This window comes from Catharus ustulatus, chromosome 28 (genome assembly GCF_009819885.2).
Source record: "Catharus ustulatus isolate bCatUst1 chromosome 28, bCatUst1.pri.v2, whole genome shotgun sequence".
NCBI classification, from domain to species: Eukaryota; Metazoa; Chordata; class Aves; order Passeriformes; family Turdidae; genus Catharus; species Catharus ustulatus.
Window position 1 is genome coordinate 2056207 of NC_046248.1, and position 24666 is coordinate 2080872.

At 50.6% G+C, this 24666-nt stretch overlaps 1 protein-coding gene across 1 annotated transcript in view; it reads left to right on the forward strand.

Moving 5' to 3' along the window:
* The first annotated feature begins 818 nt into the window (after positions 1-818).
* LOC117007989 (protein CEPU-1) overlaps positions 819-24666 on the forward strand; it is a 350616-nt gene continuing 326768 nt past the window's right edge. Inside the window, exon 1 of the mRNA XM_033081482.2 lies at positions 819-1026. Coding sequence (XP_032937373.1) covers positions 951-1026 — 76 coding nt within the window. The 5' untranslated portion in view covers positions 819-950. The remainder of the gene's footprint in view (positions 1027-24666) is intronic.

Here is a 24666-nt window from a genome sequence, read left to right on the forward strand (position 1 = left end):
TGCAAGCACTGGTGGAGTTATGGGGGTGCAGATGCCAGTGGGATTAGGGGTGTGGGTACTGGTGGGGTTCTCGAGGTGCAGATTCTGGTGGAGTTAGGGGGATGCTGGTGGGGTTATGGGGGTGCAGATGCTGTGGGGTTATGGGGGTGCAGATGCCGGTGGGTTTAGGGGTGCCAGTGGAGTTCTGGGGTGCAGATGCCGGTGGGTTTAGGGGTGCAGGTGCTGGCGGGTTTAGGGATGCAGGTGCCGGCGGGATGCTCGGGGTGCAGATGGGTGGGTTTAGGGGTACAGGTGCCGGAGGGATGCTCGGGGTGCGGGTGCCCGTGGATTTAGGGGTGTGGGTGCTGGCAGGTTTAGGGGTGCAGGTGTCCGTGGGTTTAGGGGTGCAGGTGCCCGTGGGATGCTCAGGGTGCAGGTGGGTGGGTTTAGGGATGCAGGTGCCGGCGGGATGCTCGGGGTGCAGGTGCCCGTGGGATGCTCGGGGTGCAGGTGGGTGGGTTTAGGGATGCAGGTGTCCGTGGGATTAGGGATGCGGGTGCCCGTGGGATGCTCAGGGTGCAGGTGCCGGTGGAGTTGGGGGGTGCGGGTGCCGGCAGGGTGCGGGGGGGCCCCGCAGCCAATGAGTGCTGCGCGGGGGCGGCTGCGTGCGCGGCCGGCGGCGTGTTGCAGCCGGGCGGCGTGTGCGGGCCGGAGCGGCGGGCACGCAGCGCCTGTCCTCGCACCTGCAACCCCTTCCGACCCCCTTCCCCCCCCTTTTTTTTTCTTTTGGGTTTTTTTCCCCCCTCCCCCACCCTTCGGTGATTTTTCCCTTTTTTTGGTTTTTTTTTCCCCCTTCCTTTTTCCTTCCCCCCCCTTCCCCCCCCGCCCCTCTTCCTGCGCTTTGCTCCGGGAAAACGCTGGATTTTAAACCTCTCCCCGCCCGGCAGTGAGTGGGGAAGGAGAAGGAAAACATGGCCCAGGCCAAAATGCACCACCCCGTCTTTTGGGCGATCTTCGCCGGGATGGCCGCGCTCCTCCTCTCCCAAGGTAGGGAACGCCGCGGGGGACGCAGCCCGGGCGGGCGGAGGATGCGCGCTCCCACAGCAGCACCCTCCGAGGGGGCTGCGGGATGAGAATCCCCCCCAGAGTGGCGATGAGCATCCCTCCGGAGCGGGGACAGAGCTGCGGAAGGGTCCCCAGCCCGCTGTGAAGTTGCGGGGGATGCGGATGCGGGAAGGCGCAGGAATTCCCGGTGCACCGGGCTGGCGGCGGGGGGGACGCTTCTCCCCTGGCGTCCTGATTATTTCTGCGGGTGCGGAAGGACTCTGCCATCCCAGCACAATCCCGGCAGGATCAGTGATCCAACAGGCTGGGGGGCAGGAGGGGCCGGGGTTTCCCTGTGCTCCCCCCACGCCTTTGCTTTTCCAGCAAGGTCGTCCGAAAAACTCGGGCTGCGAGTTGGGAAGTGCTCAGCCAGTCTGTCCCGGATCAGCACGGCTGCCTCCCCCCGCCCGGGGGGTGCTGCTGGGAGGGGAGACGGGGGCTGTGCAAGGGAAAAAAAAGAGCAAAAAGCGATGGGGAAAGGAGGGGGGAAGAGGCGGCAGGAGCCAGCCCCATCTGGCCGGGAGCGCCGAGCCTGTCAGCTCGCGTTAGGCTCCTCGCAGCCATCTGGAGGGGCTGTGGGAGCGGGGTTTCCTCCACGGGAGGAGAGGATGGAGCCGCATCCTGCCCCGGGCCGCCGCGGGAGCCCGGGATGCGCCGGGGGATGCGCCGGGGGCGGCGGTACCGGGGCTCCGGGCCGGGATGCGGGCACTTCTCGGGGAGATGGATGCACCCCGCGAGGGGATGCAGGCGCTGTTCGGAGCATGGATGCACCCCGCGAGGGGATGCAGGAGCTCTTTGGAGAATGGATGCACCCCGGGAGGGGATGCAGGAGCTCTTTGGGGCATGGATGCACCCAGAGAAGGGATGCAGGCGCTCTTTGGGGCATGGATGCACCCAGAGAAGGGATGCAGGCGCTGCTCGGAGCATGGATGCACCCCCGGGGCCAGTCGGATGCACGCCGGGGGATGCAGGCGCTCCTCGGGGCGGGGATGTGGGTTCTCCCGAGGATGGATGCACCCAGGGGGGTGAATGCACCTCCTCCTCCACAGCCGGATCCAGCCACCCCTGCGCTGCTCGAGGTGCCCACCGAAGGCTGGCAATGCCCACAGCAGCCTCGTGTGCCGTGCGCGCTGCTGCGGGACTCGCAGGGCTCCGCAGCCCGGCCGGTGTGGGGCTGGGGGCTGCGCTGTGGGCAGAGATCCTTTCTGCGTGTCTCCCACCACAAACTTCTGTGTGCTGGGCAGGCCCCCCGCTCCTGCGGGGGCAGAGCCCCCGAGCCGTATCGACCGGCACGGGCTGTTTAACATGCACATCACACGCCGAGCATCGCTCCTCTTCGCCTTCCTCCCGCTCTCCCTGCTCCAGCTCTCTCCTTCCCAGGGCTGCTCTCCCCGGGCTTCCTTCCTCTGCAGGGAGGGCTCTGACGGGTCGGGGTTCCCCAGGAGAGGGAGGAAACTGCGCCTTTCCCTCCTCGCTTTTCCTGCCCAGAATTTGCGCTTCATTGATTTTATTATTTCATTATTGTATTATTTTTTAATGCTTGCTTTGGGGCTCCCTGACTTGGCTTCCTTGCAGTCTTATGCCATGCCTCTGGTCATCCTTCCTGCTTCCTCTCCCTGCTCCTATCAAAGCTTCCACATCAAAAAGTAGTGATTTTTTTTTTATTTCTTTATTTATTATTTTTATAACTCTCCTGGGCAGCAGAGCAGTGGGGAGGAGTGTGCTGCCTCCTTAAGCCCAAAATTCCCCAATTCCCTGATGTGGGAATCTGATGTGGGTGCCAGGAGTCCTCGAGTCCCTCCTGGAATGAGGAAAAGCAGGGAACCACGTTGCTCCATGGTCTGGGGAGGACCAAGGGCAGAGCTGTGGGGAGCAGGTGAATATTGCACAGGGCAGCCTTTGGCAGCAAAAACTTGGGGCCTTTTTGTTCTGGGAGTTGCTGCATTGTAGGAGGGAAGGAGTTCCTTTGGGAGTTTTTTTTTTCTTGCATAGTTTTATTTAAGACTCATTAAAAAAACCCCAAACATACCCTACAAATAATTTTGTATTTTAGCACAAACTTTTAAAGAGAGTTTTGAGAAATTTGGGTTCATTCGACCCCAAGGTAATATTTAAGTTCATATACAGTGCTTAAAATCAGCAGTAATGTGCTTCTGCTTCATGAATTCTTCTGATAATCACAGTAGTTTTTGGAATTCATAAGTTTTCTCCCTCGTTTGATGTCCAGAAGTGGAGCAGGCTTGTGTTTGAAAACGTGAACATTATTGTCATGCAGGAAAACCGTGTTTTGTACAAATCTCCAAATATCTCCAGAGATGTGTGCTGCCCTCTGCAGCAGTTCATCCATACTCCAGGTCATTTCCCTATTTCCAGCCAAACAAACAATAAGAGTGCTTCGTGAGTGTGCTTGAAAGGAAAGTGGAGCGTGAAGTGGGATAATTCAGAAGCATTTGACCACCTGCATTTGTACAAACATCTGTGGGTCCTCCGAGTTTTGCAGATTGACTTCTGTAGAAATTCTGTAGATTTGTTGGATTTGTGGAATTGTGGCCCTAAAATGGGAGGGGTTGAGTGCTGTGCCTGCCAGGAAGGAGCCTCCTGAGCCCACCCAGGACACCAAGGGAGCTGTTGGGTGCTGGTGCTGGAGAGAGAGGCTGGGACATTTATTGGATGCTGCATCCCCTTGGGAAGGAGCTGGAGGTACCCATTGCTTCCACTCACAAGAAGGATGGAGCCAGAAAATGTCCAGCCACAATTTGGGAAAGGAGATGGGAGTTTGCAGAGGGCTGGGATAGCCTTGGGCATCAGGAAGTGAGTGGCAATTTGGCAACACAGCTCTCATTGTGTTTGCTCTGTGTCTTCTGTGTGATTTTTAAATAGCAGCAATGAAAACCCGAAATATCCTCACACAGCGACCAGGCTGAAGAGTTTTCTCTTCCCCTTTTCCCTGGCTCTAAGTAAAAGGGTGTCCTCACATGTGCCCCTCACAGCCCACCTGGATTTCTTAAGGAAGAGGCAAAAATCTCACCCCAGCTCTGGGGAGTGGAAGAGACAAGAAAACTCTTCACTCAGCCACGCGTAAAAGGATTAACCAGGCTAAAAGGTCATAGAAGATTTAGCTGGGCCTTTAGCATCAGTAAGCCAAGAATTATGGGAATTTGATTTACAAATTAGCATAAAGACCTTATTCTAATAAGCATACAAGCTGCAATAGGTATGTAAAATAATAGCATGTGTCAACATCCTACACAGAGCGTTCCTCATCCGAAAGAATTATTGGCTCGTTCGATGTGGCTGGGATGCAGATAATTCCCAAAGTGAGACAGGCTGTGCTGGTGTGTGATGGAAAGGCTGGATCCAACCCAGAGACACATCCACAGGGAGGAGAGGCTGGGTGTTCCCCTCAGGAAGGGCAGCATTTGGAATTTGGGTTGGAATTTTGCGTCCCTCTCGGTGGAGGGGTGAGGGGAAAGCTCCTGGCAGGAGTTTGTGCAGGAGGTAATTGCACTAATGAATGTGTATAAGAAAAATTACGTGTATCGACATCTTTTTGTGAATGCTCGGATTTATTGGGCCTCGGGAAAAATATTAGATGTGGTTAATAGTTATTGTGGAGGTCAATAAAATGTGATATTCACCCCAACAGCAGAAAATAGCTATTTAATAGGTAATAACAGTAATAATCAATACCTACATGATTAGATAACCCAGTTACACGCAGTACATAAAAGGAGGGGAATGCACTGGGTTTGGAGCGTGGCTGAACATCCGTCATCCCTGCTGATCCTCAGGGGGCTGGGAGGAGGTACCAGCACCTCTGGAAATCAGGCCACCACGTGGGATTAATTGGCACATTTTTAGATGCAGCAGAGCCAACAGGAACCCAAGCAGACCTTTGGAAAGCACTGTACAAAACGCTGGATGGCACCCAAAATGCTGGGAAGGGGTTGGGATTTTGGGTTGGGTGGTGGAGTTGCAGGTGGGGTTTTCCATGTGTGGATTGGTGCTGCTTCCCTGGGAGCATCTCTGCACTGAGCTGGTTGCACAGCTGAGGATTGGTAGGATACTAGGAGGAGTAAAGTTGTTGTAGTTGTTCTACGCTGTGGTGGAGAGATCTCCATCAACAACAGGTGGAGATCAAAATGACAAAAATCAAAATGAAATGGAAACTCCATTGTGTGTAATAAGTTAGAGCATGGGAGCAGGTGCTGGAGTAGGTTTGTGTTGTAGCTACACCAGGTTTAGGTGCCCCTGGTGGACTGGAGATGTGTGAGGTCCTGTCAGTGCTGACACAAATTTTAGGACATGCAGTTATTTACTGGCCACGAAACACACGTGAACAAAGTGCCTGTGGGCTCCTGAGGGGGCAAAAATTCATCCATCTCAGATGTTCTGGCAAAGGTTTGGAGCTGCAGCTTGGGCTGGGAGTTGAGCTCTTGGTTTCAAACTGGGGCCAAAATGAGCAAAGGTGCCAGATTTGGGGATTCTGTGGAAGTCCAAGTTGGTTTGGGACTGCTCTTCCTTTCCCACATTTGGCATGAGCCTCATGGGTCAAAAGGAGATAAATATCAGTTTGATAAGCAGAAGGGATCAGGTGGGAGCTTGGAAAAAACCTCCTCTAGTAAAACTAAACTTCTGAACCATCCCTCTGTACCAGACTGGTGCTCTGGAGGCTGCAGCCAGTTTTGGGATATCCTTGTGTTTGCTTTCTCCACACAGGAGTTTTGACCAGCACAGTAACCCTGACTCATGGTTTTTCCATCTTCCTTTGACTTATACCTGAGACAAGTGCATTTGATATTAGAAGTGTCTGCTTTGTGTATTTTCTTGCAGTTTTCACTTAAACATTCCCATATTGTGATTGCCCCTCTCCATTTTATTTTTTCCCCATGGGGAGAGAATTGATCAGTTGACAGATGGAGGTCAGGTTAGAGCAGGGCTTGCTGTTTGCTATGATAAACCAGGGGAACTGAGCTCTTCCCAGAAAGCTCCAGTCAGAAGTGAAGCTGGATTTCAGCTTTCCTCAGCCTGGGAAACACCATGTGAGAACAAATATTTGGCCATAAGGATGAGAAAAAGACCTTCATTTGTGTTTGTCTTTGCTTCCCAAACTTCAGTAGTGGCAAGAAAGGGCAAAACTTTCCTTGTTCGTTCTCCAGTTGAAGGGACAAGAGCTTTAAAGAGGGGAAGTGGGATTTTTTAAGCATTATTGGTCATTCTCCTTTGATGGGCAGTGACAAATCTCCCATCAAACTCAACAGGACCCAAACCTCCTCTATCTCTGATTTCATGGCAAAGCCTTGGAGCTGTGACTTGGACTTGGAGCTGAGTTCTTGGTGTCAAACAGGAGCCAAAATGAGCCAGGTGCCAGATTTGGGGATTTTATAGTGGAAGTCCAAGCCATGCTTCTGTCTCCATTTCCAGCCAGCACCCACACCTTGGCATGTGGATTTTTCATGCCTTTAAAAGCTTTTATAGGGAAAAAAACAATCTGTGAGGGCTGGGATGGGTCACCTGGAGAGGAGAAGGCTCCAGGGAGACCTTAGAGCCCCTTCCAGTGCCTGAAGGAGCTCTGAGAGAGCTGGAGAGGGATTGGGGACAAGGCATGGAGGACAGGGAAAGGGATGGCTTCCCATTGCCAGAGGACAGGGTTAGATGGGATGTTGGGAAGGAATTTTTGGCTGTGAGGGTGCTGAGGCCCTGGCACAGGGTGCCCAGAGCAGCTGTGGCTGCCTCATCCCTGGAAGTTTGGAAGGACAGGCTGGAGGGGGTTGGATGAACCTGAGACAGTGGAAGGTGTCCCTGCCCATAGCAGGGAATAAGAGGATCTTTAAGGTCCCTTCCCAACCCAAACCATTCTGGGATTCTATAAAAAACCAGCACCACAAAGAGTGATCTCTTTGTCACTGCACCCCAATCCCTCCAGCCCATCCTGCAGGCGCTGCCTCCCTGCTGCTCCCAGCACATCTGGAGCTGTGGCTGGCAGCAGGAGGAGCAGCCAGCTCCCTCCCTCCCTCCTCCTTCCCAGGCAGGCACCTTGCTCGTGGTTAATAATAAATCAGAGGTGCTGCCTTGCTGGGCTCTGTTCTCTGCCGCCAGGAGGGAGAGCACAGATTTTTGATGCGCTGAACAGTTAATATGTCTAATGCTGAAAGCTGTTGTAAATTAATTGACCCTTTGGCCCCCTTGTCCTGTTGACTGTTCCCACTAAAGACAGTGTTTGGTTCTTGGCATTCTTGCCCCCCCCTCCCCTACTTTCCCTTCCTCCACCTCCCACATGCTTCGCTTACTAATCAGGGCAGTCAAAAAAAGGAGCCTCGGCTCTGGAATGCTTCACAGGAACTGCACAGGGAAGTCAGGATTCTGGATTCACTGTGCCTGAATTCCTGGTGGTCAGAGCATTCCCTTTAAAGCTGTGCTCACACCGACTGCTCACTGCTGCAGCAGTGTGGGCTGGCTTGGAGGAAGGATGGGGGTGGTTGTCATCAGGGATTTTCTTTGGAAATTAGACAAAAAGATCCCAGAACAGTTTGGGTTGGAAAGGAGCTTAAATCTCATCTCATTCCACCCCTTCCACCAGACCAGGTGCTCCAACCCCCATCCAACCTGGCCTTGAGGGCATGGTGTATTTTGTATTTTCCTTGCCCATTGCTGATCCTGGAAACCCTGATGTAGGTTGGAAAGGAGCTTGGAAAACCACAAATGCTCAGTCCATAGGGCTTGTTCGTGTCCTCCAGTGACTCACAGTGGGAGAAAGCAGCTGTTAAGGAGTGGGAAATGCCACAGGAAATTGTGTAATATTAAAAATGAAGCAGAATGTTTCAGGTTTTTCTAATTCCAGAATGAAATAAAAAAAAAAAGAGCAATCACAAATTCCCAGTGAAAGTAAATTCTGGGAAAAGTAAGGATTGATTTTTGAAGCACTTTCTTCAGAGCTCTCCGAAGCTTTATGTACAAACTTGTGAAGTGATTTCAAACAAAAAAAGAGCTCCGAAGGCCGTGTTCCAGCAGTATCAAAGAGCCTGGAATCTCCAGCCTTGTTCCATTTTGTATTGTTATTTCTTCAAAACAGATCCTTTGCTAATGTTTCCATTTTACCAGAAACAGAATTCTTGATTTAAAGAACTGGTTTGAAAGCCAAACCTGACCCGCCTCACTGGAAGCATGACAGGCCCTCAGAGCAAAGCAAGGTTCATTAATACCATAATATTCTCTTTCTTTTTTTAGTGTTTGAGGCTTTTTTCCCCTCTTAGAGGAGTTATCTGGTGAATAGCACTCCGCTCCTGGGTTAGTTTGGGTGTTTTTAGCCTTTATTCCCTTTCTCCAGGACAGATGGTATTTAGAGATCAGAGGGTGCCTCTGTTAGACTTTTACTTTTCCAAAGTGTATTCCCAAAGCCAGCACTGGGGTTTTTGATAGCGGGCCAGGAGTGGCAGGGCTGGCTGGCACGAGGTGAATTTGGATTTAGGATGAGTGACATCTCTCCTAATGAAGCTCTCTTTGGAACAAAGCTGGCGAGGAGCAGCATCCGTGATCCATTAGAGGCTGGGGTGGTGGTGGAGCCAAAACCGCCTTGTCATCGAAGACAACATGAAAAAAACCTGTATTATTTATTGTTTACTTTCTGTGCTGCTTTTCTGCACGTCAGTGCTTCCCATTGTATGCTCTGGGCTTCTAAACCTGACACCACATTAGAAACCATCTCCAAAGCCCCCAAATAATGCATAAACTATGATTATTCCTTCTGATCCACTTGTGTTTATGTAAATGGCTGGAAAAGCGTTTTTCAGCTTATTTCAGAAGCTTAAGGGATTCATAGCAAGCCTATTATTGAAAAATCAGAAAGTGAAAAGCAACTTCTGAGACAAGGAATTAGCAACTCAATGGCAGCGTTGGTGCTGTGGGATCTGGCTTTACCACAGATGGGAATTCCCTCAGGAATCAAAAATCCCAAATGTGGCAACAGGTTGGTGGCTTTTAGGGGAGAGGGGACTCAGAGGAGGTTTGGGGTTAATCCAGAGGGGTGAGAGGCTGCAGGGGGAGCTGGGGCACAAACCATTGGTGCTGCTGGGGCTGGTGGTCTGGATTTTGGGGGATGGAGCCCCCAGGCACTTATGGGATAATCCCAATCCTGTGTCCTTGCATCCCTGGGTGGGAAGGGGCTGGCAGTGCCATCTTTGCTCCATGCAAACCCTTTTTCTCTGTCCCAGGAGAGGTGGGACCAGATGCAGGTTCTCTTTGGGCTCCATCCCCTTCCAACCAGCCCTGCAGCATCTCATCCTTCCTCTCCTGCTGCTCCTTTTTTTCCCTGGTTGGGTCCCTTTCCCCCTTCCTTATGTTAATTTCCCACCTGAGCACCAAGTACTTTATAAATAGCAAATCTGAAATGAATTTCCTAGCAGCAATCATTATCTCCCTCGACAGCCATTAAACATTCACACAAGCAGAGCAAAATGACAAAGGGGATTGATTTTTACAGTATGTTGGGGGGAGGTGGGAGAAAGGAAATATGTTGACAAGGCTCTTTTTTTCCTTATTTCCCCCCTTTCTCCATTCTCCCCTCCCTTCCACATCCTCTGTCTTGTGGAATTCAAAATCACCCTTTTGGAGATCAGCTTGGGAGGGGATGGGAGACAGCGAAGTTGGAAATAAATAACAATAAATTTTACAAAAGGTGGAAAAAGAAAAGCAGCAAGTTCTATCTCTTTCTTCAAGCAGCAAGCTGTGTTCCCTTCCTCTGCAGCCCCTGGAAGCCTCACTCTGATCCATCGGCCGTGCACAGCTGGTAAACACGAAGTTGGTTCCGTGGCCTGGCTGTGGAGATGAATATGTCAGAGTTAATGCCTCTGAAGATGGAGGGGTGGGCTGCAGGGAATGGGGGGGGCCCAATCTGGGAGCCTGCTCAGCAGAATAAATGTGTTGATGCAATCATTGGGAGCGGGCGAGCCGCGGCCGAATGAGGCACTGTAGCTGAAAATTTAACTTTGATTTCAATTTTCATATTTGTCAGCAATAATTAGATTCAAGAAATGTTTTTGCCGCTGTTCTAAAATACTAATAAGTAGGAGCCTTTGTAGTATGGCTAATGGAGTCTTTTTTTTCCTAGTGGGCTAGAAAAATTCCATTAAAGGGAAAAGTCATACTATATTACTGTGCTTCAACATGCAGTGACTTTGCTGCCACAGGAATATCTGCGCTGGGAAACAGTGCCTTGCTTCCTAGTGCAGGGAGGATGCTGGGGAATGGGACTGGCTTCCTGTGGTGGGGATTGGCTGGGCAGGGACTAGGGAGGGCCAGAGGGGATTCCCCACATCAAACTGGGCAGGGGGTGATGCCCTGAGGAGCTTTGGGAAGCTTGGGAACTGCTCGTGGGATGATATTCCAGTAGCTCTCATCCAGTAGGTTTTGGCAAATTTTTTGCCATTTCCCTGTGGGTTTAAAGCCTTGGACACATGAGGAATTTCCCCTTGTTGGCTCTGCCAAAGGCAGAAATCCCCTTCCACCCTTCCCCACCCTGCAGGGTGGATTTCCTTGGCAGCACAGGCCGGGTTTTATCCTGGAGAGACACCGGCAAGGAAAGTGATATTAAATTTGCTGGCGATATGCAGAGCAAATGGGGAAGCTCTAAGTTGTGTCATTCTCAAGTTACTTCAGCCTATTAAGCAAACAAAAGCACTTGTGGAGTGAGAAATGGAAATGGCCAACGTGGCCCGATTAATCCTGGATGTACAATTCCATTAATAAGCCAGCCTTTAATAGGTGGCTCTTTCCAGGAGCTGCTGGGACGAAGAATTGATGTATTCACTGTAATTGTATTGCAACTAATAGGATCAGAAGAAAATTGTAAGGAGAACTTATTCCTTTGCCACCATATTCCAATCAGTTGAAATAATACAGGAGGGCCCAGCATGGTAATGAGACTTAAATCTAAACAGGAATATTTTTAATTTTACTGGTGGGGTGAGGGGTGGTTTGGCTTGTGCTTTTGCTTCCCCAGAGAGTGGGCAGAAATAAAACAGCAGTTCAGAGAGGTGCTGGAGGAAATGGGGATCCCAATCCCAGTGGAAGTGCTCCATGGTTGGGTGCTGGAGGAAATGGGGATCCCAGTCCCAGTGGGAATGCTCCATGGTTGGGTGCTGGAGGAAATGGGGATCCCAGTCCCAGTGGGAATGCTCCATGGTTGGGTGCTGGGGCTGCTGTCTCAGCTGGTGCTGGGATGTGGCTGCTGGTGCAGAGCTGTGCCAGCTCAGCCTCTCTCCTGAATGCTGAGGGGGGTGTCTGGATGCCCAGGGATGGGACTGCCCCTTTGGCACTCACCCGGAGCCTTTTATTGCTGTCGTTGGCAGCCAGAGGAGCTTTCCCTGTGCATCACTGTGGTTCACTGGCAGAGCTCATTAACGAGCTGAGGTCCTCGCCCCATTCATCCCCTGTTTATTCCGACCTCCATCTGCAGCCTCTGATGGTTTGCTGATCCTTTCTTTCCAAGGAACTCCTGCACAAACCCACCTTCTGCTTTAGGGGGCAGAGGAACCTTCGTGGCTGCAGCTCTGGGCTCCTGTGGGATGCACAGAGGGATCTGGGCTTTAATCCATGAGCGTCTCTCCAAGGGCCCTTGGAAGAGAACTGTGCAGTGCCACAAATCCCAGGCAGGCTGGGTGGCTCAGCACATCCAAGGTGATGCTCAGCAGTGCTCCAGGATGCAGATCTCCAGATTATCAATGCAATTGTGGAATGATGCACATTAAAGCAAAGGAATTACTAACGTGGGACATGCCCGACCCAAAATCTGTGTGGCCTGTGATTGCTGGAGCTGTGGCTTTGCCATGGGAAGTTTGCAGCCACTTCTTGTCTGTTCATCACTGGTTCAGGGCTGTTTGTTTTTCACTCCTCCTCCCTATTTGTATGCATGCTCTGACCCTGCTTTGGTAACAGGCTAGAGAGTAAATAGAAAGGGGAGGGGGGGAAAAAAAAAGGCAAGGAAAAGAAAAGCCAAGGCACAGTTCAGCTCAAATCCCCGAGGAAACAGATGTGATTGCCTTCCAGAAATGGCTCCAATAAGGCCAGAAAGGAATATTGCTTTTATAGCTTTTGGGATATAAAACATTTAGAAAATGTGATTGACTGGCAGTGCCTAATTTATCATTTACCCATTTCTCTATCCACCCAAACACAGCAGGATCCTCAGACGGACTCATTTCCCCCATTTTTTGGCTTTCTGCCTGCTCCCTGTGTGTGACACACGTGCAAACCCATGTTCCCTTGCATGCCGAGCTGTGTGCACACAGGCACGTGTTCCCCCACGCTCCTGGCTCCTTGTCCCTGCGCCTGTGTCATGGATTTATCATCGTTCTGCTAAGCACTCAAACTCCTGTGGCTATTTATAATTAATGCTCAGAAACCTGCCAATCCATTTAATGACACCAGGAGGTCATGGCCTCCCTTATAGCTTCCCATTAATCATCATTAGAACAGTTCTGGGTTTTTTACGTTCTTTTTAAATGTTAATTCACCTTTATAATGCTCCTTTCAGCTCTGACTGTAAAGGGATACTCTGTAGTCACTCCAGACTGTCTTGCAAGTGTGTGCAGGTGAAAGGCGCAGTGGGACAATTGCACTTGATAAAGTCTCTTGGATGTCTCCCGCTGGAATGAATTACACTCACAAACTCTGCCAGATGGGATTTCTGCACTGCCCTCTGCCGCCGCTCCTCCGCGATGCTGGCACAGCTCCCTCCCTGCTGGCTCCAGCCCAGCACCACAGAGCCCCTCACCATTCTCCTCCTGTGCTGCTGGGCACCACAGGATCCGAGAATCCTGGACAGGCTTGGGTTGCAAGGGACTTTACAACTCCTCTGGTTCCATGTGGCACCTGGCTCCCAAGTGGAATAAGCCTATCCATGCTGGCACAGAGCTTGGCAAGGCCATGTCTGCTCTGCCAGGTTGTGCTCAGACACATGTTTTAGATCTGAGGTGGGCTTCTGCACAGCTTGGCTTTATGGGTTATGGTGTCTTGGTTTGGGTGGAGCATCCAACTCATCCCTTGTGAAGGTTAACAAAAATCCCAGTTCCAGAGAGCAGAGCTGCTCCTGTTGGTGACTCCATCTCTGCTGGCAGTGTCCTGGGAGCCTCCAGCCCTTTTTGTGTGTCCCATAGCACCCCTGTCATGGGCACAGCAGAGGGCATCAGCAGAGATGTCAAGAGGCAACTTGGAGGGAGGAAAACTTCGGGTGCAATCTGGTACCTTTGGCAAGCAGCAGCTCCTCTTCAGTAGCCCTCTCCTGGCTGGTGGTTGGAAGCAATCCTCTCTCCAAAATCAATCTGTGCCTGCCACCGGTGGGAATGGTTCCAAAGCAGTGCAATCCTGATCCAGATTGGGGTGTTGATCCTTTTGGAACAGTCCCACGGTGTGGTGGTGCAAAGCATGGCCCCATGTGAGCTGTGGGGACTCCTCATGGCTCTGGGTGACAAAGCTGCAGAGCCTCCCATGGTTTCTGCTCCGTGTTCATCCGAGAGGGGAGACGGCAGCACGGACACCCAGTTCCTCTGTCGGAAGCATGCACAGCTCCACATGTCCTTGAGGTGGGCAAAGATTCATGCTGGCCTCTCTTTTTGGGTGAAATAGGATCGCTCCTGCTCCTTTGGAGACTTCTGGTCTGGGTGAGAGCCGAGCCCAGCCCCGTTTCTCTGAGTAAATACGCCAGCAGCATTTGGCTTAATGAACTGTGGCTTTTAATAAATGGCTCTTATCTTGCTGAAGTGCTGCTAAATTGTCAGGATTTAAAATTAGCCTAATAGATTTGTGGGCGATGTTTTATTCACTGGTTAGTTGGAAAGAGACGGAGAGAGAGGGAGAGATGGCCCCACCCAGTTCTCCCTGAATTATACACGAGTTATTTATTTGTTTGGGCCGAAGGGGAAATGTTCTGGATTAATGTGCGATGCCTCAGCACCTGACTTAATGAGAATTTAGAGACCTATCCCAAACTGATAGCCTCCCATTAATCACTCGGTGGCCCCTCTGCTTTGCTGTCCCTGCCATGTGTTTTTCGTGCTGGTGGTTGGGTTATGGTACCCACTGCTGCTTGCCAGGAAAAGGGGATGGGGATGGACAAGGGAAGTTTTTGGGTGCTGTGGTGGCTTCCAGGACCACTTCTTGCAGCTTTGCTCCATGTTGATGTTGAAGTAGAGCCCACAGATCTCTGTCTACACCACACCTACCTGTGCAACTTGAGTTCTTGAACATGAAGTTGAACTTGCTCAGCTTGTGCTACATCTCATGAACTTCCATGAGCCACTTTGCCTTTATTTCTTTTGGCAGTGCTGGGCTGGTTATGATCCTGTTGACAGTTTGGAGACATATGGAGAGTCAAGGCAGAACAGTGTCTTATAATAGAGTAAAATGGGATCTGGTTGGGATGAAAGATGCCAGGGAAATGTCAATCACTATCATTATCCTAACAAACTGCTGTACCTGCAGAGATAATAATAATATTTAGCAATTATATAGCACCTAACAAGCTCAAACAGCACAGACTGCAGCTAATTAAATCTCCCAAGACTTCCTTTGGGTGGGTGATTTCCTTAGAGATGGACCAGCTTCTCAGAGTGCTTTGTGAGAGGATAAATGGCCTCCCCATTTCACAGGTAGGGAAAGGTGGTGCTGCTGGAAATCACACAGTGAGGGTGGTGGGGTCACTCCTGGGTTGGGCTGTTTGCTCCAGTTGGAGGTGTTGGGTGGCCTTGACTGGATCACCCAGATGGCCAAAGGTGTTTGGATGCATTGATATACTTTTCCTTGTCCTTTTTGGAATCGGGGAGAGTTTGGGTGCAGGACACCCAAGTGAGAACCCCCCAGCACCCCTTGGTGAAGCAGAGGTGCTGGTACAGATGGCTTTCAGGGCTGGACAGTCAGAGGGTGTTTTCTCCTGTGTCTACCTGCCTTGCTGGGCTGCTGCTCTTTCCCTCTTGGTTCATCATTCCCCATCCCATCTTGACCAAGCTGCATCCTCAGAAATCTTTATGGAGGGTGATACATCAACCAGCATCCCTGGCTTGGCTGGGTCATCCAAGATCACCATGCTGGAAAGCAAGACTTTGAACATTTCCCTGTCTGTGGTGGTCACACCTCACCCTTCCTGGAAAGCAGCAGCTGAATCCCCTGGTGGCTCCTGGATCCAGCCAGGCTCCCTGACCCTGCCCAGCTGTGTGTTGCTCCAGCCCAGGGAGCCAGTGGTGTCCCTGTGACTTTGTGAAGGTCAGTGTCGGCGTCTGAAGTGCTAGCAACGCGTGATACGCAGTGTCAGCCATAAAGGAAATATTGTATATAAAAGATAATTTTTTTTTTCTTTTCTTGTGGCAGAGGAACAAGGCACCGGGTTCATTTAGCATTCATAAAGTCTTGCTTTGGAAACGCCTTTAAGTACTGCTGAGGGAGACTTGAAGGAGCATGTTTGAGAGTCAAATGCACATCTCCTTGGGCTCTCCTTTCATCTGCTTTAAAAAACACAATCTTTTTTTTTAATCTTTTTTTTTCCCCCTCTGTAAAAATACTAATCTTCTCCAACAGCAGCAGACACCCAGGGTGCAGGCGCTTGGCAATTAGCTCAGTGAACAGAATAAGTGAGGAGCAGAGGGACGGGGGGACTCAGCCAAGGACCGGAGGACGCTGGAATCCTGCCTGCTAATTAGGAGGCAGCACAGGATGGAGTCTGGTAAATCCAGGTGCTGACTCACAACACCCAGGTGTGCTGTCCACTCGGGTGGCACCATGGTCCTCTGTCATCCTCTGGGCTGACCTCTGGCTGAGAGAGAGCCCCAGCAGGGAATTTGGGTCTTGGGCTGGGGAAGAGTCCAAGGGGATGAGGTGAGGATGAGCTTGGCTTGATTTACAAGCTGGCAAGAGCAGTCCTGACTCCAAGCAAGTCACGAGTAGTTGTTGGGAGAAACATGTGGGGGTTTTGGCTGAGTCCTCCTTGGACTCCTGGCCGACACGTGGAGTGTCCATCCTCCAGAGGCTGGGCTTTCCCTCCTAGAGTCACTCCTGGAGTCTGTGCATGGAATTTCAGCACATGATTCCTGTTATCCTCGCAGGAGCTGAGGCAGAAGGAGGGAGACAAAAGCAACAAGGGCTGTCGTCACCCAGACTTGTGAAGAGCCAACTTGTTGGGAAGTGTCAGATGGGCAGAAGTTCAGCTCAGCCCCTTCTTTTGGCTGAAATTTTTCTTGTCCTTGAAACCTCTCTCCTTCGCTCCTCACTTGAGGGAAGGGAATTTACTGCGATGAAATATGTTGTCTTGTGGCTTTTTATGAAAACAGCACATGTCACTGCCCCTGATTCCTGGAGCCAAAGGATGTGGCTGGATTTCAAAAAGAAAAGGACTGGATGATTTCATTATTGCTAACAACTGTTCCCACCAAGATAAGGACAGTCTAATCACATTCCCTGCGAAGAAGTATCAAGGGAACCAAAAGGGAACGTTTCCATTTGATCTTCCACGTTGTCTTCTGTGTTCTGGTCCTCGTTGGTGCTGTGCAGTGCCAGGAGCAGGCAGTGAGGCTGAAGGGATTTGGGGGAGTCAAGGCAGCAGTTCATGGTGGGGTGTCCTGGTTATCAGGGCTGTCCCAGGCTGGAGATGCTCTGCCAGCAGCACATAAGGATTTATTTCACTGACTGCCTGCAGTGAGGGCTTGGATTCCACATCCCAAACTCTTTGAGCGAAGCCTGAGCTGATGAAGGAGGCTGAGCACTGAGCAGAGAGGGAGTTTCCAGCTTTTTATTTTTGATTTGCAAGTTGCCCAGAAGAAAAGTGCCACCTCCTTCAGAAAAGAAAAAAAAAAATTTAAAAAATCAGTGCTTATGGCAAATAAATTTGCTTTTCTTAATTATGTTTCACAGATTCCTGGTGTAGATTCCCCTGAGAACTGATCCATAGCTGAAAACCCCCTCTGCAGGGAGCATGCTCCATCTGTAGCTGCCAGGAGGTGATGCTGACCGTGCTGCAGCCCGGGTGGAGGGGCAGGGCAGAGGCAGGAGATGGAGGGGACGAATTTTTGGCTGTGGCCTCCTCTCCACTCCCCTCTACTGCCTGCACAGAGTGAGCAGCCACTGCAAGGATCCCTGTCACAGGGAAGGAACTCTCCAGGCTTTGATTTGCCTCGTGGCAAGAGATAACATTATCATCTCATCCTTTAATGATTTGAGGACGGACTATTTTTCACATCAATTTCTGATTCTGCCATGGGTGGGTAGTGCACAAATCAGTGCAGTAACTCAGTTTTCCCCCTCACCCTCTCATTGTCTGCACGCCCTTGGCTCCTCAGGAGCTTGGGGGAGGCATTAATTGATCCATCCTTTGGCACAGCTGGTGAGGAGCTGACATTTGGTGAGCAAAGTGGGGTTCTCTCTTCTGGAGCGCGGGGTCACCGCTCCAGGTCCCAGCAGCGACCACCCAAAGAGAAAAGATGACTTATAATTACATTCATAATTGAAAGTGATTAATGGTAGCAAAAGAACTTCAAGCGATTTCTTGTAATTAAATACTAATTTTAGTTCCTTTGCAGTGCTGAGCACCATGTTTGCTTTACTGGGGATATTTATGGCTGTGCCTTAGCATGGTTTGATATCTTAAAAATACATGTGAAGTCATTAAGAATTTTTTGGTGACTGCGTAAACAAGTAAACATCAATTAATTTGTTTACTTTGTGTCTGTAATTAGTTTTTATTATTTCAGATTTTGGAGGATTCTTATTCTGGAGAATTTGTGGCTTTGAGTGGAGGAGTGGAACCCTTGATTAGTCCCACACCAGGGGAGTCCTGCCCTCTGCTCTGGCTGCTCTGGTGCCAGAAATCCCCCAAAGAGTTAGGAGAAGGAGGCAGGAATCACATCTGGAATGGTTTAGGCTCAGAGGACACCACGGCCAAGTGTTGAGCCTGCTGGCTCAGAGGCTTTGGAGCAGGGAAAGGAGCTGTCTGCCCACAGCAGATGCTCGCTGGCTGGTGCTTGGTCTTGAAGAACAGAAGTGTCACAAAATCAGCTGTTTCTGCCAGGTTTTGGCTGTCTGTGAGTGGCACCTTTCAAACTCAGCTGCTGCTCACGATGCTGCGTGTTCAGGGGTTGCTCAGGGCTGCTCTCCTTCTCCCCTGGCTCCAGCTGCCAGCACCATCTCCTCTCCTCCCCTCTTTGGAGGCAGCTTTTACCCTGGCTCCAGCTTGGATCCATTCTTTGACTGGATTTTGGGGATATATTTGCAGATTTTAGTATTTAATCCCTAGCACTATCCTTGTATTGATTTAATTTTGAATTTTGACCTGTCAGACAGGGCTGGTGTGGGTTTTGGCCGTGAAGAGGGAGTTGATGGATGCTGGTTTGGGTGGCTGTACCTGGGTACAAGCACTGGGGGCTCCCCAAATTGGGCAGAATTCCCATCCTAGGGAGTGTGGGCTATCTCAGACACCTTCCAGTGCCACAGTGGTGTGCTCTGACTGGAAATATCTTTAATCCTGGGTTTTTCCATCACCCATAGCAGCTCTTTCTCAAGCACTACAGGCTGAGTGTTATGCCCAGACGTGCCCATGTCCTTCCTGCACCTTGACAAAGTTGTTTTGGGAATCTGTTTCCCAAAAAGTTGGTCCTGCTCTCATAGCAACACACTGGGCTGGAAAGCCCTTGATGGAAATCATGTCTCTTCCTCACCAGTTCCCTGATTCCTTGCTAATGCTTTTCATTCCCTCTTGCTGCTTGAGAGAGCTGATCGTCTGATTAAATTAAGACAGACACAAAAGCAGCTGGCCTGCCAAAGACTTGGATTTTATTAAAAATAATATTGTTTACAGAGTTCTCTCCCTTTATGGCGCATATAAAACAGTGTGTTCCACCCCAGCAGCCGGCAGACTCGCTGCAATTTACCCGGGAAGAGATGGAAAGACATTAAACCCTGTCTTGATGGGGAGCAGAGAGGGCATGGAGGAGATGGGGGCTGGGGATAAGAGATGGAGTGTAGCTGTGGCAGCAAATGAGAGGGAAGGAAATGCAAAGGAAATAAGAAGAGAAAAGAAAGGATGGTTCCCTGGTCTCCACCTCCCCTTCTCCCCTTGCACACCTGCACTTCCAGCAAGGAGAGTGACCATGGAAAAGGGGAGATAAACTGGGGCAGAGAGCTCCAGCCTGCACTGGAGTATGACCAGAGCTGCTTGCCCTCCTTGCAATATTCAGGAGCCCTTCCCAGGCGTGCTGTGCAGGTGGAAAGGTCTGTCCTCAGCTCACCTGAGGTCTTGCAGATGTTTTGCAGGTGGCTCCTGCCCACCCAAGTGCCTCACCAGAGAGCTCTTGTGCTGTGTAAATCGTTTATTTGTGGTTTATTCACACTTCAAGGGCAAAGGAGGGTGTGCAGGGAGCACAGTGGTGGGTCATGGTGTGAGGGGCTGGCAGTGAGGCAGGAGGAGACAGAGAGGTTTTCCCAAGGTCACAGAGGCACCTCGAGGTTACATCCAAGCTTGGAGCAGGGTCCCCACCTCCAGCAACCCTTGTGCTGGCTAAAAGGGGTTGTGCCTCGCTTTGGGAAGCAGGGCTGAGCCCTGATAATGCCCTGCTGCAGCAATGCCCTGGCTCTGCTTGGCTTTCTCTCTTCTTCCTGTGTCTTCTCTTTGTTTGTTTGATTTGGTTCCAAATAATTAATTGTAAACAGCCATGGCTAATGGTTTGAGCGAAGGGTGGATGGGTGCTTTAATTAACTCGTGAAAGGATTATGCACTTGTGTTTTCAGTTTCCCTGACCCCAGCTGAACTGATAAGGCTTGAGCACCCCATGTTTTGAGGGAGCTGAGCAGCCTGTGAACATGGGAGATCAGCTTGGAAAAGCCACCCAGCCCGTGCTGGGAAGATTTGACAGGGATCCTGATTGTGGTTATCATGGAATCACAGAATATCCTGAGCTGGGGGAGGATCTACAGGGAGGGATCTACTCCTTTCCCCTGCATGGTCCCATGGGATAAGGATGTCCCACCCTGTTTCCCTGGACCACTGAGCTCCAGCCCTGGCACTGTGAGCACCTTCTGATGCTGATCATGTGCTGGTTTGGGCACCATAAAGGGGTTTGTGAGGGAGGTGTCCTTTGAGCTGTACAGAGACTTTAGAGATTTAATAAACCTGAACCACATTTTGGACTAATACACGTGGAATTTGGGTTGAGCATGAACTACCTGCCCCTTCTTTGTAAGATGGTTACTGTACAAGCTTCCAAGAAGAGATGCCTCCTATTTCCCAACTTTTCCAGACAAAATCCAGCCATTGAATCTGGTTGGGAATAAGCTCAGCAGAGCAGTCTTGGGCAGGAGGATTTCTGCAGAGTCAAGAGCTCAGGAGGCTGAGACAGAGGGAGGTCTCATCCCTGGCTCATCCCTTGCTGGCCTCCAGGCACATGGAAGGTTGATGGGTGCCAAACCCTGCTTGGTCTGAAGGAGTGAGAGGTTTGGATTTGCAGCAACAAGTGCTTCAGCCTCTGCAGCTCAACACGTGGCTGTCTCAGTTTTTGCATCGAGAATTGCTGAGAAAATCTTTGAAGGAAAAGGCTGAGCTCTCCCCATCCTCCCCAGCCATCCTCACACCTTCCCCCAGCCCATTCCTAAAGCTGCCTCCTCCCAGTGGCTACTCCATGCTTTAGGATAAAGGTGCCTCCTTCATGGCTGTTTTAATGAGCAAATAAACCCCAAGACCCATTCCAGGAGGATTCCTGAAGGAGCAGGACTCTCACATCTCCTTCACTGCCTACTTCAGGGAGTTGGGATGGGGTTGGGTCAAGTGATTCCCTGAATGAGTCAGAAGTGCTTTGAACATCCATGAGAGGCACAAGGTTGTCATGTACATCGTGCTACTGAGTCACCAGGCAATTTCCTGTCCCTCCCAGTGCAGAACACTCCAGGTGGGAGCTTCAGCATCTCTGCTTAAAACAAGGCTGATTGGGCTTGTTCCCTCATGGAAAATGCATGAGAAAAACTGCATTTCCATGCTGGTTTTTTGGATCAAAAGTCATTTTTACTCTAAACAAGGCTTTTCTGGCCTTTTTTCACTGGTGATATGTGCCTCTAGAACCCTCCCCACGTATCAGTCCCCCAGCGAGCCGCTCGGTTTGATTGCTAATCTCCCTTATTATGTTTTCAAATGCACTTTAACCGTTGAGTTTTAGTGGCTTCTTTTATTTTTGACACCAAACTCCAGCTTCTGAAGTGCCTTAGCTCACTTTTACTTCAATGGCAGCCTTCCCTGTTTATCCCAAGGCGTACCATGGTCCTCACACCGTTTGAAATGAGATGCACTGATTAGAGCATCTCAGCCTCCGCTCTGCACCTCAAAGGACAGCTCAGAGAAGAGGCTGGAAGTTGGAGCTGGGGGTGTTTATGCACTCAGAATGTGATTTCTTAGGACTTTGCACATGTAGCTCTCTACAAGTGACCTGGAAATGTTCAGTGCTGGTGGGTGAGGAACTGGAAGTGGTGGTGGGAGGTCAGTGATGGCCATGGGAGGATGTGTCTGATCTGTATCTCTGATAGATGGCTCTGTCTGTGCTTTTGCCCTGTGTTTTTTATAAGTAAGAAAATATGTAAGGGGGGTGAAATACTGAGCAAATCACTAAAAATTGCTGTGCCTGGTAATCTGGGCTGAGAGTGCTTCTGGCTCAGCTAAGGAAATGCTCCAAGGGCTGGAGCCCCTCTGCTCTGGAGCCAGGATGGGAGAGCTGGGGGTGCTCACCTGGAGAGGAGAAGGCTCCAGGGAGAGCTCAGAGCCCCTGCCAGGGCCTAAAGGGGCTCCAGGAGAGCTGGAGAGGGACTGGGGACAAGGGATGGAGAGACAGGACACAGGGAATATCTTCACACTGACAAAAGGCAGAGTTAGGTGGGATATTGGGAAGGAATTGGGAAGGCTGTGAGAGTGAGGAGACCCTGGCAGAGCTGTGGCTGTCCCTGGATCCCTGGCAGTGTCCAAGGCCAGGTTGGACAGGGCTTGGAGTAGCCTGAGACAGTGGAAGGTGTTCCTGCCATTGCAGGGGGTGAGATGAGATGAGCTGAGCTTTAAACTTCCTTCCACCTCAAACCCCTCTGTGATTCCCTGACTCCTTTCTGATTCTGTTCAGTGCTGTTGGTTCCTGGAGCAGGCAGTGCTCTCCTCTCTGCTGCCTCTCCGAGGTGCTCAGCCCCTTTGGTGGGTGCAGACCCTGCTGGCAGTCAGCAGTGTGTGTCTGGAGTGCTCTCTGCAGCCTCCTTAGGTGGCTGCTCCGCCTGAAATCACTCCTTGGAGAACCCTCCCTCGATTTCACAAGGGTTAAGCATTTTGTTAGGGACTCTGCTCAGTTGCTCTGAGGGGTTTTTTAATTCCTTTCACCTCAGTTTTTTTTCCCTGGGGAAATTGTGCCTGCCACAGGGAGGCATGGTGGAGAGCACAGATGTTGCAGCTGTGGGTTTGAGCTGGTGCTGATGGTACCTGGAGGTGCAGGGTCCCCCTGGGGTTTGGCACAGGAGCAGTCACAAGTTCTGGAAGTAATATGTTTTGCCCTTAGAAATGCTTTTTTCTCTCTAAATACTTTCTCACAAGGGTGAAATTTTAATGTCAGTGCTTCAGACAAGGAAATTGAGCCCCCCAACAGAAGGAGGATGTGATTCCCAGGTCTGGATGGCCTGTGGAGCCACCAATCCCACCCAGTTTGTATGAAGGGGACTTGTGTGGGAGGTAGAGTTGTGCTTGGGGTCTGACCTGAGAGCAAAGGGTGCGATCTGAGCTCGGAGACAGCACATCACAATAACCTTTCAGCCTTCACATCTTTGCAAAAGGATAAAGGTCCATGTGCCCTCTGAGGTGCAGCCTTGAAATGAGGGCGATATATGGAAATACATTGGATAGCTCTGTTTAATCCCAGCCAGCTGCCACCTTCCTCTTAATGATGAGCCCTTGCTGTCCCTCCAGGTAGGAGTGATATTTGTCTGAATTGGTTTAGTTCTAACGATGGTCAGAAAAGCTGTTCTGATTGAGTTGCCTTGGGAAACCTTCAGTGCTTCTGTCAGTCACTGTCTGAGGCTTAGCTGTCATTTTGGGCTGTGCTTTTTCAATCCTCCCCTTGTCAGAACCCTTGAGCAGTGCACGAGAGGACCTGGGATGGATGGAAAGATTCTCTAGTTAAAGTCAGTGCTCTTACACAAACAGTGCTCTGTCCAAACACCACATAAAGTGGGACAAGAGCTGGGGGAGAGCAGAGGGGAGAGGCGATGATGGCTCTATCCACTGAAGAGGTTGTCCCTGGAAATGGAACATGAATAAGTAATCTGGATAAATAATGGAGCTGTCTGAACTGGAACAATAAAGAATAAAAGTGCTGAGTGTGTCGTGCTGTGATTTGTGGGGTCACACTGTCTGAGGCGGTGGAGCTCTCGCTCCCACTGGTGAGCAGGAGCTCTCAGACAGATCTGGATGTCACAGAGAGGACTTGCACTTACCACTGTCTGTGCTCCAGGTTTTATGCTGCTGCAACAGTTTTGTGGACCCTGAGAGGTCCCAATGTCAGTGTGGTGATGAATGACCTTTGTGGGATTCGGGCTGGGTGGATCCCAGCTGATTTCACCCTCCACACGTGGGACCTGCTCCATGGGCAACTGAGCTACCCTCTGGTAACAGAGCCCCTCTGCAAGGGCCTCACAAGCCTCAGAGTTATTCCGAGTTCCCAAACAAAATCCCTGCTACAAATTAGTGTTTTCTTCTTCTGTCTCTTTGAAGAGATGCACAAATAATTATTCTCCTGCTTTGTGTGATATTTATGTAAGGGAAGAGAGTTGTCAATTCTTACTCTATCTTCTCTTTTAGTGACAAAGCAAGCCTGGGTGTCTTTCATCTTTCCCTGGAGCTGTCTGCATCTCTTCCCTGTTTCATTGCTATTCCGCGGATTCGCCCGGCGCGTCCCGGCTGCGACGTGCAATCAATTGCTCCACATCGATTAGAGATGTGTGTCTTGCACTGTGGCTAACGCACTTTGGATTGATCTGAGAAGAAAGGGAACCTCCAGCTGCAGGCTCAGGGCAGCCAGATGTGCAGGGAAAGAAGAGGAAGTGTCAGCACGGGTCAGTGGGGAGGTGGCACCGTGTTAAGTTGCAGTGACCTGACCTTTGCCTTTCTGAGAGCCCGGTGTGCAGGTCAGGGTGAAGTCCTTGCAGTGAACCAAGTGGAGCAAAACCATTCTCCTCTGTTCTTTTTACAGCACTTGTGTTAAGATTTGCCATTTTCTGTAGCCTGCTTGAATCCTCCATAATTTGTGGGCAGCTCTAACACCCCAATTCCTTCTGTTTTTCCTGTCTTTTTTATCCACATGTTCAATGTTTTCTCTCTAAGTTTATCACATCACAGTTTTCTGTCCTGGATTTCCTATTGCTCATTTCCAGAGGAGATCTGAGATTCTGGTCCTACCCTGGGAACCCTTCCAGCCCCTCTCTTTCTGGCTGGGCATCATCTCCAAGTTTTAATCAGCACGCTCCCAGCTCCGTAACGCAAGCAGTTAAATGTAAATGTTGGAGAGCGCAGGGCTGGACAGAGCCCGGAGGGATCCCGCT